The sequence below is a fragment of the Populus euphratica genome, unplaced genomic scaffold, assembly GCF_000495115.2.
Source record: "Populus euphratica unplaced genomic scaffold, PopEup_1.0 scaffold418.1, whole genome shotgun sequence".
Classification (NCBI taxonomy): Eukaryota; Viridiplantae; Streptophyta; class Magnoliopsida; order Malpighiales; family Salicaceae; genus Populus; species Populus euphratica.
The window spans coordinates 85,644-103,107 of NW_011500304.1; the positions used below are offsets into that span (position 1 = coordinate 85,644).

General features: G+C 32.9%; 2 protein-coding genes across 2 annotated transcripts; both read right to left on the minus strand.

The window, feature by feature from the left end:
- Positions 1-9,904: 9,904 nt before the first annotated feature.
- Positions 9,905-10,303, minus strand: LOC105113410 (uncharacterized). The gene has a single exon (XM_011009572.1). The coding sequence runs from the start codon at positions 10,301-10,303 to the stop codon at positions 9,905-9,907; it is 399 nt and encodes a 132-aa protein (XP_011007874.1).
- A 6,462-nt stretch (positions 10,304-16,765) lies between these two features.
- On the minus strand, positions 16,766-17,164 carry LOC105113411 (uncharacterized). The gene has a single exon (XM_011009573.1). It carries the CDS (start codon positions 17,162-17,164, stop codon positions 16,766-16,768), a length of 399 nt encoding a protein of 132 aa, XP_011007875.1.
- Positions 17,165-17,464: the final 300 nt, after the last annotated feature.

Here is a 17,464-nt window from a genome sequence, read left to right on the forward strand (position 1 = left end):
TCGTTATGGAAAATAATCACTATAATATAAAATACCATATATATAAGATTTGTAGGTGCCGATTATAGAGGACAATCTCTATAGTAATTATTATAATATTCCTTGAATAGCACGTGTAGAGATTTTCTGTATAAATGAACCTTCAACCATATGTAATGGGGGGCGAAGACAAGAAAAATTAAGGAAAAAAACAAACAAAAAAAACTGAACCCTATCATCTTACAAAAAAAACGAAGCAGACGCCCCCCTCCCTTTGAAAAAGAAAACAGAGATCTCTCTCTCTCTGGCCGGACACTGTTCCCTCTCTCTGCTCATCAACACAGACCTGTTGCCCTTGCTGGTCTTCGCTCACCCTGCTTTCTTTTGCTGGTCTCCGCTCACCCTGCTTTCTTGAGACACGGCATCCGAGCCATGGTTCACGTCAGTTTTTTAACAGAAACTATGGGAAGACTTTCAAGAAGCCGAGGCGCCCATATGAGGAGGAACAGTTGGACGCAGAGCTAAAACGTGTTGGAGAGTATAGGCTCCGTGCTAAGAGGAGGCTATGGAGGGTTCAATATGCCTTGAGCCACATTCGTAATGCTGCAAGAATGCCTCTCACCTGGATGAGAAGAACCCACACTGAATTTTCGAAGGTGAAGCCCTTTCTTCACAGGATGAACAGGTTTGACTCGCAAAAACACATTGATTTTCCTCTTATAAGTCCACTTAGAGGTGGCAGTCTGGGACGAGTGAAGAGAATCAAAAGGCTGCTGCCTAGTGGATGCTTGGTATATTGCTTTTTTTTCTTTTGTAATTGTTGTACGAACTAGAACAAGATTTTGTTTACTAACGTAAGAGCTAACTTTTGGTGTTGTTTTCTTTTAAAAAAAATAATATTTTTTTGTGTGTTGCATATGATAAATACCCTAACATATTTTGAACACTTCTTTTATATAAAAAATATTAAAAGTTTTGAAAATGTATTTTCACATGGATTTCTTAAATACAACAAAAATTATTTTCTTGTATTTCTGGATTTTACAACGTGTTTGTAAAATTCCAAAGGGTATTGACCAATATTCCAAAAAAATAAAAAAAAAATCTTTTTTTGGGGGGAGTTCATCTATTATTCACCGTTAATATTTGGATAAAGAAGTCCCAAAATGATGAATATCCAAAATATTTAGTGGGAATAACTTATTATTATTCACTATTAATATCTGGATAAAGAAACCATAAGTGGTAAATATTCAAAATAATTTTCTAAGGATAGTAAGTCATCACACATCATTGAAAGAAACCTTAATTATAATCGAGAACATTTTAATTTTTTACTCCACAGTTTATGAGCCGTGAGAGTATAAAACATTAAGGCAAGAATAGGCTTTGAAAGCGTCCTAGATTTCTAAATTTTTGTCCCTCCTCCTTGCGATTTACAAATCACAAACTCTTGAAATAATAAAGGGAAAAATAAGCTTGTAAAGCACATGGAATCTCCTTGGATTTCTATCTTAATAAATTTAGTTTGAATCAAACCTAGGAAAATTAAGGAGATTAGAAAACACTAACACTATAGCAATTATAAAGCAAATCAAATACCAAGCAACTTATCTTAGGTATGGCATACTAGGGATACTAATACCTTCCCTTTACGTAACCAATCCCTTACCTTAGAATCTCTGAAACACTAGTTAGGATTCCTAGCGACCAAAAATACTAGGTGGCGACTCATTTATTCACAATAAACATAAGACCCCAAAATCAATCGAGAGTCATCGTGCTCCGCTCGCGAGGGTGCGACAAAAACCAATAACATTACATGCAAAAGAAAGTAAAGGAAAACTAGGAATAATAGTGGAAGAAGAAACATAAAGAGAAAAGAGTCGTCCCACTTTAGGCCTCTTCGCGATCATCTTCCCTGACACTTGATGTTGTATAACTCAACCAGAATAGGAGAAATGGACATTATAATTATTATCAACCAATTGAACAACATAAATAAGATTTGAAAAAAGGTTACGAGACACAAAAACATTAGTTAAGAAAGAAGAAAAATCACCAACAACACTAATAGACAGAAAACTACCATCAGTGATGGTAATTTTCAAATTTCCATCATAATTTTTTACATTGGAAAGAGGAACAACAATATTGGTAATGTGGTTAGAGGTGTCGAAGTCAAGATACCATCACTTAGAAGAAACTTTATGATTACCTGAGAGCTCAAAAGCAAAAGGAGCAGAAATGATTATTTATTGTATCATTTCAAGAGTGAGCGTATTCGAGTTTACTAAGGTTGTAGGAGAAGGAGTAGGAACAACAAGTGAGGCAGCAAGCAATGCAGCAGAACTAGATGCACCAATGGAGGAATGATAAGTAGTAACTTGCTTCCTTTCAAGTTGAATGGGATAGCTAGAGATAATATGACCCTATTTCTTGAAGTAGTTATAGAACTTCTTGGGAAATTCCTAGTAATATGATCAAAAGCTTTACAACTAAAACACTGGACAACATGCATATCTCTACCCTTATTCCTCCCCTATGTTGCATAAGCCATAAAAATAGATGCACTAACATGAGCCTGATGTTCCATAGTTGCCTAAGTAATGATACGCTGCTTCTCATGAAGAAGTTCACTCAAATAAGCATCTAGAGACGGTACAAGATGATGATTCATTAGAATTAGAATGAAGTTTTATCAAGAATTGATCTCTTGCTTGTTTCATGCTCTACTTAACAACAAAGAGAGTTATAACAAGAACATTAGTATAAATAATATCCAAATAATTATAAATAATATCTAAATAATTAGCCCAAAAATTTTGAAAAGACTCTATGTAAAGTTAGCCATCTCATACTCCAATTGAAAACGTCAAGCCGTGCTATCTTAATTGTAAACTTTATTTAGATAATTCAACATGATAGCAGCATTTTTATAAGGTCTTAGATTGAGAACAAGGTGAGGCTCTACTGAGCTGAGGATAAGGATCTGAGACATAAGTCGAGCATCCATGATTTTTCATTTAGACAAAACATCGGCATCTTTAGGTGCGGGATTATTTCCATTAATATGACCCCACAATTCTTTTCTTTTGATAAATAATTGAAATTGAAACTCTGATGACATGATGAACTCAAAAGAAAAATAGGCCACTAGAACATTACGCTCCAGAAACTCAAACAGAAAGTGCCAAGTAATTCCAAACCAGGAACCAATACAGAAATTGTTGAAAGATGAAACTAAACCAGGAATCAAAATAAAAAACTACCAAGAATTAAAGCGAAGCCAAGAACAACAGAAACTGTGAAGAGTGAAAACCAAGCCAAGAATAGCACAGAGACTGCCGAGAGGTCAGAACAGAGACAAACATCTTGCACAGACAGCGCTGAAAGTCACAAAGACACCTTCGAGAAAAGAAAAAAAGAAGATCAAAACAGGCAAGGATTCAGAACCTGCTTTGATACCATGGAAATATACTGAGAAAAACAAGAATTCCAAGAGAGCTTTTGTTTTGGAAAAACTGCTCTCAGTCAGTTCCCTGTATTTTACTTCTTATACGTGAGTGTTTTCCTATACATGGAGTCTAATTGATTCCTAATATTCAGCACATATACATGTAAGATAATATGTACAGCTAATATTAATAGAGTCCTAAATTGTATAAATGCCTAAATTATATATGGTAACAATATGCCCCAAATAACAACTCCCAGAAACAAGAATTATGGGACTATTTGGTGCATTTTAAGGGTAGTGTCTCTAAGCCTTGGTGTGTTATCGAAGATTTGAATGAGATTTTGCATCCTTTTGATCGCTAAGGATGTAAGAAATACTCCTGCAACATGAAAGCCTTTCGAGATTGCTTAACAACATGTGAATTGTTAGAACTACCTCTGTGTGGGAAAAAGTTTACTTGGTCAAGGGGGAGTTCTAATAGTAGAATTGACAGAGCCTTCATGTCCACGGCATGGTTTCAAACATTTCCCTCTGCTTCTTTGTTTGGTCTTCCCAGGTATACATCGCCCCGGCCCATCATGGTGAAAATGGATAGCACAAATTGGGGGTCCTAAACCATTCAAATTTCTAACTTCTTGGTGGCTGCGACCTGATTTCAAGGTGGTCATACAAACTTATGGTCTTCAGCTATAAACTCTGTTTCTGGTTCGGACAGAATGGTGAAAGTTATTAAAACTATCAAGGAGGGTCTTAAAGTGTGGAGTGTTTCAAACTCTGTTTCTGGTTTGGACAGAATCAGTCTTACTGGGAGTTTGTACAGGATTATCTCTAAGGCACTGGCTAATAGGCTCAAAGTTGTTGTGAGGGAGGTTGTTGATGACTGTCAAGTCTGGTCTGTCATCGATGTGTGGACCCTCTTTACCTCTTCATCAATCTGGTAATAGTTTTTCTTTTTATGGTTTATGGAAAGGGGTAGATCCTTTCAAGGCGAGAGTTTTTTGCTGGTTAGCTATTGTTAATAGAATCAATACTAAGGGTATTCTAGCTAGAAGGGGTCTGAGACGTGTAGAGTCTGTGGAACACCTCCTGAAAGGCATTGGAAGATTTGGGCAAAATTCATAGACTAGTGGGGTTTACACTGATGCTGTCCTTGTAGTTTATCATGTTTTTTCCAGCAATGGGAAGTTCTTGTTCGTGGGAAATTTCAGAGGAAAGTATGGTTCATGCTGTTTTTTGCTATTGTTTGGTCATTATGGCTCATTCGTAATGATCTGATTTTTAAACAAAGAGAGCAAGACTATGACGCCTTATTTCTCTCTTCTTTTTTTAACTCGGCTCTGTGTTTGGTTAAGAGCTCTTTGCCTAGATTTCCCATATAATGCCTTGGATATGCTTATTTCTGCTGATGGCCTAGTCAGATGGACTGATCTTAAGAATGTTAGGCCTAAGGGAGGGTAATTTGGTGGATTGGCTCTGATACTGCAAGGCTTTTCTTTTGTCTTCTATGGCTATAATACCTTGCTTATCAAGAAAAAAATTTCTTTGCAATTGAACCAAATTTACATGATCATGAAAACCTGTTTATCTTATAGTTGATAGATTCAATAAACTTGTAATAGTATGGTTCTAATGCTGCTTGATTGTAATAATAGAGTTGCAGTCTCCATTGTAATCCAATAAATTTGTAATTTTCATTATCAAAAAACTTCAAAAATATAAAATCATGCTCTCTCGTATCAAAAACAGCTCCATGATTAATTCAAAGTTCAGACACAAAATAACCCAAAACAGCTGCATAAAACAAGGTTTATGGTGCATTGGAGCACTATCCATGCAAACATGTCGATATGGGCACAACTTTTGGATCCTACTCTTGTCACTCAACGTATTTTTTGGTGGATCTTCAATCATTTCTCATTCGATCGATGACCTACATGAAGATTTGGTTGAGTGGGATAAGATGATCGGGAAGCTTTGGAGTAATTACTAAGACCTGTAAACTAAATACGAGAGTTTGCATACATATATGAATACCGTGGCAAACAGCCAGGTGGCTGCGCCATTCATTTAAAATATAGAAAGTTCATAATTAAAATTACTTGTGAAGAGATTAATTTCCGAACCAGTTTAATTTATAGTTGTTAACATCTTATTTGAGATATGATAGGTTAATTTAGGTGTTTTTTTACTATTTTTTTAATTAATATAACTTTAGTTTTTTTTTCTAGATCTTTTTAAACAATTTAATTTTTGTAATCCCAATTTATGTGTTACTGGTTAGCTTAGTGACTCTAAGTTGACTTATAATTTTTTTTTAATTTTAATTTTTAACATTAAATTATTGATATTGATATTGGTTCAATTAAAGCATATATATACACACACCAAGTGAAAATAATAAACTTAAAATTATTTGGGAATTTCAAGAATCTTGTTTACATATTATACTCTATTTATTTTCTCATAGAAAATAATATATCATTCTATTTATAACAAATTTAAAAACTTTATAAATAATAAAATATCAATTTACTTTTTAAATAATATTATATATATATTATTTTAAATTAATTTTATAAATAGTGAAATAGTGGCAGTGAAAGTCACTAGAAAAGAGCGAGAGAGGCAACAGAGATGGCTTGTATACTGTGTCTAGGGAGAATGGATATGATGTGAAAACCTACCAAAAGCCGGGCAGCCAGGCAATTACAAGGTTGAAGGTTCAAACGAGCTATGATCAAAGCATAATCAACGGAGGGCTAGAGAACCTCATTATTCTGTAAGCCTTTCCCAAGCTTGCGCAAAGTATCAGGTAAATTGTAAGCCTTCCCAAGCTTGCGCAAAAGCAATTCCTATGAATGACACATTACAGACAATGCATACACATCCAACAATCCCTAAATCCTTCACAGCTACATTAGATTCCAGATATTGCTATCTTCTAAATGGATCAGAAATGAATACAAATTTTTAACAATTTTTTTGATAAAAAAGAATTTTTGCTGGAAAAATAACACGAACAAGAAAGGAGAGATTTTGTTAAAGAAATAGTTTTATTATAGCTTTAAATCATTTGAATTCTTGTAAATATTTATTTTAATTACATTGTTTTCAATAAGAAATACATGATAAAAAAATAAAATTTTAACTTAAAAAAATGTTTTTTTCTAATTGCATAATTTTTATAAAAAAATATTTATTTTAATCATGATAAAAAATTTTATTAATAATAGATTTAGAAAATTATGCCACAAAACATACTTTTTAGTATTATAAAAAGTTCGTTGAATGAAGTATTGATTTACCGGTTAAAATATTATTATATTTTTATTAGTGATGGAGCTATATAAAATAATTTTTTAAAATATTTTTATATTAAAATATTCATGTAATAATATAATGAGAGCTTGATACACACATTTATTATTGTTGATTTATGTCTTAATATAATAAATAATATATATAATATATGTGCATCAACCCCTCATTTTTCATTTACCCAAACTTTTCCCTTTTCTTTTTTTTTACGCCAACTATTCAAGAGCTTTTTAGCCTCTCGTTTTTTTTTTAGCTGCTCTTCTTTATACAACTGGTTTTTTCAAGTCCAGTTAAGCAACTTTAGGTAAATTTTTTTACTTTTTTTATTTGTTTTATTATTTAATTTTAGTTTTATTTTTTTATAATTAATTATTAAAAATATTAAATTTTATAATAATATAGAGGTTTTGATATATATAATATTTTAAATCAATTAAAGATGAATAATAGTGGATTAAACTGCAAGATTTTGAATAGTAAATATTGATTTGATTATTTTGAATTAATTAAAGGTTATATTATTTTTAATTGAATTGGTTACGATATAGAATTAAATTTTTTAACGAGATGAAGACGCAAACATTTAAATTGTTGTTAACAAGTAAAGATTGATATTTGCATAATTAAAATTGTTTTAGCTTGAGATTCGTCTTTTTTATAATTATAAAATAATTAGGTTAGATAATTAATAATTTTTATTTTATTTTATTTTATTTTATTTTCATCAAATAATTTATGTTTTACAGAACAAGAATTAATATATGCGTGCAAACTTGATTTAATCAGTGCATATTAGTTTTTTCTTAAAAAAAATGGTTTTTAAAAATGATTTGTCATGATAATTTATATCATCCATATTCATGCATTATGTACATCATATTATATGGTAATGGAGTGTGAAATGAATATTGATGAATTTTATATGAAAGATTTATAATTATTATATAACTCCACTAGATTTTATTATTATGAAAACTCAAAAAACAAATTATAACATAATTTTTTTCATTTTAAAAGTATTTTCAAATTAATTTTTTTTATATGAGTTGATATATTTATTTCAAATTAATTTTTAATAAATATCCATATAACATAGTATTTATTAATTTTTTTTTTTTCATTTAAAAAATTATAGCTCCATTACTAATTTTTACAAGTTTACAAGGATAAAAATATAAATTTAATTTTCAGAAAATATATTTATTAGAAATGACAGTCAAAAAACCTGAAGTGAATTAATTTCATCATTTTAAAAAAATGTAAAGATTCCTAAGTTAAAAAAAAAAATGGTTGTCTACTTATACGCGTAAAACAACGACATAAACGCCGCCATAAAAACCACCGAACTGTCAGGTTATGTCAACATCGCCTGTGGCATCCTGGGGGACCACCACAATGGGGATAAGTGGTCACTTCCTGCTGTCCCTAGCCACATCATCCTCTCCATGACAAAAAAAAATGACAGCTCCTACAAACAAAAGAATTCAGCACTGCCCCATCACTATGAACAAGCCACCATCTTTACTGCATCATTTAACCCACAGAGGCTTGAAGGGATTAATAACAAGCATTTCTAGCATGGGATGGCTTAAAGAATTAAAGATGAGGTCTCTGTAGCAGTGTTGTTTAGCTTAATTTATTCATCCAGAATCCCAAATATTAGAAGCCAATTGACCATCACATCAGAAATTAATTCAATTCCTTTGTGAATATCGAATCTTGGTGCATCAATATTTACAAATTACAATTGTGTTTGGTAGAAGTATGGATGGAAGTTGGCTGATGCCATGTGGAAAACGGTCTAAAATCCAAAGGATACAGAGGATCCATGATCGATGAGCTAGTAGCACATTGCATCAGGAAAAACAAAATCTGGCTTGACAGTAGCTGGAAGAAACCCGAGGATGGTACTGCAAAACGGAATGCTGAGGATTCTTAGGGAAACCAGGAAGTGCAGGATTCATAGGGTCGTTTCTTGTGCGTTTTCTCTTGCTTGATTGAGGACATGGATTCAAATGAGACTGAAGTTTTCCCCATTAAGAAAGCATTAGAGATTAGTGTTCTCTCGTCGTTGGCAAGTCAGCTTAATTGGTTTGTGGAATCAGATTCGGTTAGCAGCCAGGCCATGGAGGATGCTGCGTCTCTTTAATTCTATTTCCATTAATGGCAACTCTGAGAACAGTGGCCTTTCTTCACGTTTTGAGAGGGAAGTTGAGGCATGCCATTAGCAAAGCAGAGCTTGATTTCATAGCTAGCTTGACTATAAGTTGTTCTGTTTTTTTACTTTATTTATTTCCCCTGTCTCAGCCACTCACTTGATGCCTACTTTCTATAACTCCCTTTTGAGTTAACGAACAAGGAAACAACAAATTAAAGGTATTACAACCAAGCAACGAATTCTAATGTAAGATTAACACTATTTTTGGCTAGTTGGTCTACGTCATGGTTAGCCCCTGTGTTAGTGAGTGTGTAAAGATTGTTTCCCTCAACTGTCTTCTTAACAATATATTGAAGCTCGTAGAAGGTCTTCCAGGATCTTAAGCTTGGGCTTTGTGTATCGCCAGCAACTCTGCCTCACTCGAATCAATAAAGTCAGCAGTGCAGGAGAAACAAAATATGAACGCACCACCAATCCCAGCTGGTCCTGTTTTGCCCCATTGACGCTCACTTGCATGGCTTGTTGGAAAAGATTTTCAGTTATTTTTATTAGCTTCAACATTATATTCTTTCGATTCAAAGCCCGCAGGGCACGAGGGGCACACATACATTAAGAAGAAAAGGAAAGAAACTTGAAAACCAAACAGTATACTAAATACACAGTTATATGCATGATATTGATACCGCTAAGCAAATGGCCTAACCAGCTAGCTATAAGGCTAGATTAAACTACTAGCGCAGCGGAAAAGACTGTTTTTTTTTAGATTAATGTGGGTGTCCGGGTCAGCTTGCGCGTACCACGACTAATTCCACGGGCCCTGAAGTTAACGACCATGTAAGCCTCCAGTGGCCATCATATGAGCAATCAAAGACTCGAACCTGAGACCACAGAGGAAGCAAACCCCTTAGTCCCAAGTCTTTACCACTTGGCCACCTGAATGGTTACGGAAAAGACTATTTTCGTTGGGCGCCAAGAGTACGTCGAACTCTTCAAAGACCATACAGGGGAAGATCCTCGACATCAACCCAAATATCTTGCCCCATCAAGATCATCACTTTTCGTTGAGCTCTAACCGTGTACCTCCTAACCATGTCATTATCTTCATCTCTCTCCATAAAGAAAACAACCCTGTCTTCGGGAGCTAGGCCTTTCTGCTCTACAAAACGATGCCAGGAAGAGCGCAGAAGAACGGGTTTTGGGTATGCTCCAGTCAGACGGGTTGACAAGCAAACCCTCCATACATTATCAGTAGCATCGACTGCTTCAAATTTCATCGAATGGGCTCCTTCAGGAAATGAAAAGGCTTCAAGCACATGGGTTGGAACGGAAAGAGTATATCCTATATGGGTTGGTTTTAGTTTCTTCGTGAAGAGATGTACTTGTTCCATTCCTTTTCAGGAGATACTAGAGTTTCCGTGAAGAGTAAAAGCTAGGGTGGGAGCAGAGATTAACTATGTAGACACTAGGAAACAAACTCAGAGCATGAGAGGGGGGGAGAGAGAGAGAGAGAGAGAGAGATGCTATACGTAACTTACAGAGACGCGACCAACATTTGTGTTTAACCAATCATTAGAGTGTAATTATTCCTTATAAATTTTGGGCTTTTAATTATCTTTATCTCTAATCAGTCATTAATAATATGTGTATGTGATTACTGCGGCTTAAAAATAGATGAGAAATTAGAAACAAAAATCAAAGAGTAATCCGCGATTGAAACAGAGGTTGGTATCAGTAATCCGTGATTGAATTAAAAAAAAATAATAATTGTAATTTAACCCTAATTTTATTTGGACAGAAAATTTGTCATCATAAAGATAAACCCAATTGAGTTTAAAAAGAAAAGAAAAGAAGAAATCATTGGAGATTTGGTATCGGTAATCCGCGATTGAAACAGAGGTTGGAGTGAAAAAAAATACAGTGAAGTTGAAACTAAGTTTAGAATGAATTCGTGTCTGTTTGCGAGCCTGTATTTACCTTCAAAAATTATTAAATTAATATTTTTTAATAATTTTAATAGATTGATATTAAAAAAAAAACATTTTAAAAAAATGATAATGACAATGGGCACCTTCCGAACTTCTTTTCAACCATGGATGCCCCTGTTTTTTTTGTTTTCATCTCCTTCTCGACCGCGTCAACGAAAAAGCCTTAGAAAAAGTTTGCAATGATTTAAAGGCCGGCCAATCCAACGAAGGTGGCGGTAGCCCCCGACACAAACACCATATTAACCAATTCCTACCTGAGCTATATCGGAGTGTGTTCTTGGATAGATTAGTTTTGGAGGCCATCGATCCTCCAAATAGAGTTCAAAATAGATTTCTCTTCCTGTGACTGACTTTGTTAACAAGTCAATAGGGTACCTCTAGCTAGGGGGGTCTATAGATATAAAGTTAAGTTAGGATTTGGAGTTTTCCACTATTTATCTCCTAAAATTACTATTTATTATTGTGAGAATTATTGAAAAACAGGGTATAGCTTGTTGATTCATGTGTCGCTAGTTTATTTTAATTATTTTTATTAAAATAATAATATTTTTTTAAAAATATTTTACACTTATAATTTAAAATTAATTACTATTTTATTATCAAGATTTTAATATCATATTAAAAAATTATTTTAATTTGATAATTTAAAATATTAAGTAAAATTTTAAAATATAATTTATATTATTTTTTAATATGTTTAACTTTATATAATTTGAATTTAATTTAAAATTTTAATTAAACCAAACAAGTTTTTGGTGTTAATGTTTTATTAGTTAATTAAAAACTTGAGTTTCAAATCCAAAGTTCTTCAAATGAAGGCTGGATTAAATAATTATTATTCTAATGAAAGGGTTCACAGCCAAGATGGCCATGATTTCACTATCAGCTCTCAATCGTATTAAAGGAACTTTCTTTTAGCCTTTGTTATGAATGTCTTGAAAACTACGATAAAATTTGAGCACGACCTGGTCAGTTATTATTAATTATTAGAAGCTTCTTTGGACCTCTAGCAATGCACATTACGGCCAGAAAGCATTGGGATGTTTAGAAACGTGTTTGAAATTTTATTTTTTTATTTAGAATTAATTTTTTTCATGTTTCATATCATTTTAATATGATAATAATAAAAATATTTATACAAAAATATTATTTTGATATATTTAAAAGAAAACACTTTAAAATACAACAAATATTCTTAAACGCACCCTACTTATTCATATAAATATTATTTCATTGCCTTCAGAAATTGAAACAATAGTTTCAGGGTGTAATTTCTGGTTTATCTACCGCAAGAACCAAACAGTGTAATTATGAACAGCAGTCATGAATACTAATTAACAATAGCTATGATGATGATGATGATGATGATGTGAATCCATACAACTTTAGCACACATGAGATTATGTGATGGAGGACAACCTTAGGTTTTTCCCTTTTGACTTTCCTAATAGATAATATAGTTATTTCTTGATTATCAATCGATGTTGTATAGTGATTATTCCACAGATTTAGTAAGGAGTAAGATTCCCAAGACAAAAAACATAAGATGTTCTTATACCATTAAGTGGATATATTTGTATCATATTTATTGCTCAAAGTTTTAATCTTAATTAAATCATGCGATCGCAAAGACTTGTAGTATGTATGTTTTGAGAAAAAGGAATGGAAGTAAGAGTAATGCAAAATAATAATAATAATAATAATAATAATAATAATAATAATAATAAGTCACTTTTATTTATTTGTGAAAAAATAAAAATAAAAAATGAACAAAAACGAGAGGAAAATAAATCTTCGAGTTTCTTTTTTTTTGTAAACACAAGTTTAATTTATTTCTGCCCAAATTCGGAGAAAATTGGATTAAATTAAAAAATAATAAGATTTTTCTCATAATATCCTCTAAAAAATTGTATTCATTTCTTTTCCATCAAGAATACATCTAAACAAACAAATTAAGCTACGTCTTCCTTCTCTTTTCTTTAACCAAACGAAAATCCTTAATTTCTTCTCCTTATTTTAGTTTCTCTCCCATCCATCCCTTAACATTTCTTATTTTCCATATAGATTATTAATTTATTAATTTATTTTTAATGTAAATTATATATTTAAAATTTGACAAAAAGAAACTTGTTCTTCATATACCAAAGAAACTTATTTTCCGCAATCATGCCCTAGTTGCCAAAAAAAAAAAACAAGGTTGAATAGACCATTACTGCTTTCATAATTAACATTGCTGATTCAAAAAATAAATAAATAAGAGTATTTAAAAGTCATCCATGCCATTAATTAGACGTCATAACTGTGGAAAAACTTGAACAGGTTGGTTTAGCGCCTGGAAATCTCCAGGAACCTACCGACTGAGAAGTTTCCTCGATCGATCCTTCCCTTTGTTCTTAATTTCCACGACTTAGTCTATTTAATGTGGAGCCCATTGAAGAAATTGTTGGTAATTAATAATGTTTAAGTTTCTCAGTTAAGGAAGAACAAGGACCACCAAGGAGCCACCAGAGGCAGCTTAGCTAGGATCAAACCCAGGGAACAATATTCCATGCTCAAGCAAGACAGTGCGGTCCATCTCACAAAATTCTTATAACCGTTCGACATAAAGATAACGTTGTCAACTGTGTAGTTAGCACATTAGAATTGTGATCTCGAACATTTAGCATATATGTTTATAGATTACATCAATTTGTGTGATTTTTTTAATAAAAAATCTAATAAAATCAAACAAATTTATCGTCAAAATAAATACAACTTGAACTAGATGAAGTTGTTTTCACGCATGTATTAAACCCCAAAGTTGTTGTTTTAGAAAAAAAAATATTTTTTTAAAATTTAATATTTTATTGGATTTGAAATATTTATTTAATTCAGGTTTTATTAGTTAGATCTGTTTATTTTATGATTAAAATAGTTTTATATATTACTGAAATACAATTATTGACTTTCAAATCATTAAATAAAATCTTCTCTATATTTTAGACCTTTTTTTTTCATTATACACTTCATTTAAATAGATTAATGAAGCCAAGAGTGACTTGCACACATGATTAGCTAACTCACATTGAACATAAAATGAAGCATATGAAGTCTCGAAGTACTATTACACATGATTCATTAACATTTTAGTTTTGTGCAATAGGGAAAGTATATACAGTCTTGAAGTACTTTGCACATGAAATTAGTCCATACATTGACATTTTAGGTTTGACTGATCCAGGGAAAGACAAGTTTGTTCATTCATGGAGATTGAACGATAAAATTCTTGTATTTTTCAAACTTGTATTCATATGTGGATTAGTAATAGTGACTATAGATATATAATTTGCCAAGTATGATGTGACCATATATGTTCTTGATTATGATATTTTGTTTTTAACCCAAAAGGTCGGTGAAAGATATTCGGTGTGCTTTTAAAGCCTTTAATTAATGAGCTAAAAATGTTGTGGCTGTTATTTTTAGTGCTGGAAAAAATTAATTAATTAATTATGTTAAATATCAATTGATTGAATCAAATTTCAACTTTATATCCTACTATCAGGTTCATCGAATCTTATTAAATGCTAATATTTTAGATATAAAAGTTTGCTCAGGTTAGGAATTGGATCATAAATTGGGAGGATTGTTCCAAGTTAATCTATTTATAAAAGAAAATTAAAATAAACAATTATAATTATATAAGTACCAAATCTTAAATCAACCTCCCATAATAGTTCAAGTTTTATAACAAAGACTATAATACAAAAACTAATTGAAAGGTTATAAGCTAGGTGTAATATAAACAGTGAAGCCTTTCATTTCCTTTTTTTTTTCTTTTTTAATTTTACTTTTTGGTTCTCTTATAACAGAATATAGAATAATTTATATGAAATTATTGGAATTTATTTGATTATGAAAAAAATAGTTGGGTGTTGAGTAATTTTTATAAAATTACTGAATTAATTGGTTATTAAAGAAGATAATTGGATATTGATTAATTTCATATGAAATTACATAATTTATTTAGCTATTAAAAAGGATAGCGGGATGTTAACTACCTATGAAATTATCAGAATTTATTTGGCTACGAAAGAGAGTATAAGATTACTGAAATTATTAGCTACTAAAAAAATTAGGCGGATATGAAAAAGAGTTAAAATATTGTTTTTATATATTTTTAAATAAAAAAATATTTTAAACGTCCCAAAAACGCAATCACTGCTTCTACCACTGATTTGCCATTTGTCTTCTCAAACACCGCCATCAAAACCACTGAACTGTCAGGTTATGTCAACATCCTGAGGGCCCACCGTGGTGAGGGATAAGTGGTCAATTCCAGCTGTCACCACCTCAACCTCACCGGGACAAAAAAAAATGGCGGCTCCTACTAACAATATAATTCAGCACGGCCCCCATCACTATCAACAAGCCACCGTCATTACTGCATCATCCAACCCACAGAGGCCTGAAAGTTTTAATGAGAAGCATTTCTAGCATGGGATTGCTAAAAGAATTAAAGATGAGGTCTCTGTTGCAGTGTTGTTTAGCTTAATATATTCATCCAGAATCCAAGATATTCGAAACCAATTGACCGTCACATCAGAAATTATTTCAATTCCTTTATGTATATTGAATCTTGGTGCATCAATATTTACAATTGTATATGGTAGAACTATGGATGGAAGTTGGCTGATGCCATGTGGAAAACGGTCTACAAACTAAAGGATACTGGAGATCCATGATCGATGAGCCAGTAGACCATTGCATCAGAAAAGAAAATAAAAAATCTGTCTTGACAGTAGCTGGAAGAAACCCGAGGATGCTACTGCAAAATGGAATGCTGGGGATTTTTAGGGAAACCGGAAGTGCAGGAATTGGAAGCGTTCTGAGAGACCCATAGGGTCGTTTCTTGTGCGTTTTCTGTTGCATGATTGAAGACATGGATTCAAATGAGACTGAAGTTTGCCCCGTTAAGAAAGCATTGACGATTAGTGTTCCCTCATCGTTGGCAAGTCAGCTTGATTGGGTTGTGGAATCAGATTCGGTTAGCAGCCAGGCCATGGACGATGCCGCGTCTCTTTAATTCTATTTCCATTAATGGCAACTCTAAGAACAGTGGCTTTTCTTCACGTTTTGAGAGAGGGAAATTGTGGCATGCCATTAGCAAAGCAGAGCTTGATTTCATAGCTAGCTTGACTATTACCTGTTCTGTTTTTTTCCTTAATTTCTTTCCTCTGTTTCAGCCACTCACTTAATGGCTATTTTCTATAGCTTCCTTTTGAATTTTAACGAACAAGGAAAAAAAAATTAAAGGGATTACAACCAAGCAACGAAGTCCAATGTAAGATCAACACTATTTTTGGCTAGTTGGTCTACGGCATGGTTAGCCCCTCTATGTTAGTGAGTGTAAAAATTGTTTCCCCCAACTGTCTTCTTAACAATATATTGAAGCTCATAAAAGATCTTCCAGGATCTTAAGCAACTTTGCTTCACTCGAATCGATAAAGTCAGCGGTGCAGGAGAAATAAAATATGAACGCACCACCAATCCCAGCTGGTCCTGTTTTCCCCCATTGAGACTCACTTGCATGGCTTGTTGGAAAAGACTTTCAGTTATTTTTATTAGCTTCAACATTATATTCTTTCGATAGCTTCAACATTATATTCTTTCGATTCAAAGCCCGCAGGGCACGAGGGGCACACATACATTAAGAAGAAAAGGAAAGAAACTTGAAAACCAAACAATATACTAAATACACAGTTATATGCATGATATTGATACCGCTAAGCAAATGGCCTAACCAGCTAGCTATAAGGCTAGATTAACAAACTACTAGCGCAGCGGAAAAGACTATTTTCGTTGGGCACCAAGAGTACGTCGAACTCTTCAAAGACCATACAGGGGAAGATCCTCGACATCAACCCAAATATCTTGCCCCATCAAGATAATCACTTTTCGTTGAGCTCTAACCGTGTACCTCCTAACCATGTCATTATCTTCATCTCTCTCCATAAAGAAAACAACCCTGTCTTCGGGAGCAAGGCCTTTCTGCTCTACAAAACGATGCCAAGAAGAGCGTAGAAGAACGGGTTTTGGGTATGCTCCAGTCAGACGGGTTGACAAGCAAAACCTCCATACATTATCAGCGGCATCGACTGCTTCAAATTTCATCGAATGGGCTCCTTCAGGAAATGAAAAAGCTTCAAGCACATGGGTTGGAACTGAAAGAGTATATCCTATATGGGTTGGTTTTAGTTTCTTCGTGAAGAGATGCACTTGTTCCATTCCTTTTCAGGAGATACAAGAGTTTTTGTGAAGAGTAAAAGCTAGGGTGGGAGCAGAGATTAGCTATATACACACTAGGAAACAATGAGAGAGAGAGAGATGCTATATGTAACTTATAGAGACGTGACCAAAATTTGTGTTCAACCAATCCTTAGAGTGTAATTATTTCTTATAATTTTTGGGCTTTTAATTATCTTTATCTCCAATCAGTCATTAATAAATATGTGTATCTGATTATTGCGGCTTAAAAATAGATAAGAAATTAGAAACATAACTATAAAAATTGCAATTTAACCCTAA

Coding starts and splice junctions, on each gene's coding strand:
- LOC105113410 (XM_011009572.1), bottom strand. CDS start 10,303: ATGGAACAAGTACATCTCTTCACGAAGAAACTAAAACCAACCCATATA.
- LOC105113411 (XM_011009573.1), bottom strand. CDS start 17,164: ATGGAACAAGTGCATCTCTTCACGAAGAAACTAAAACCAACCCATATA.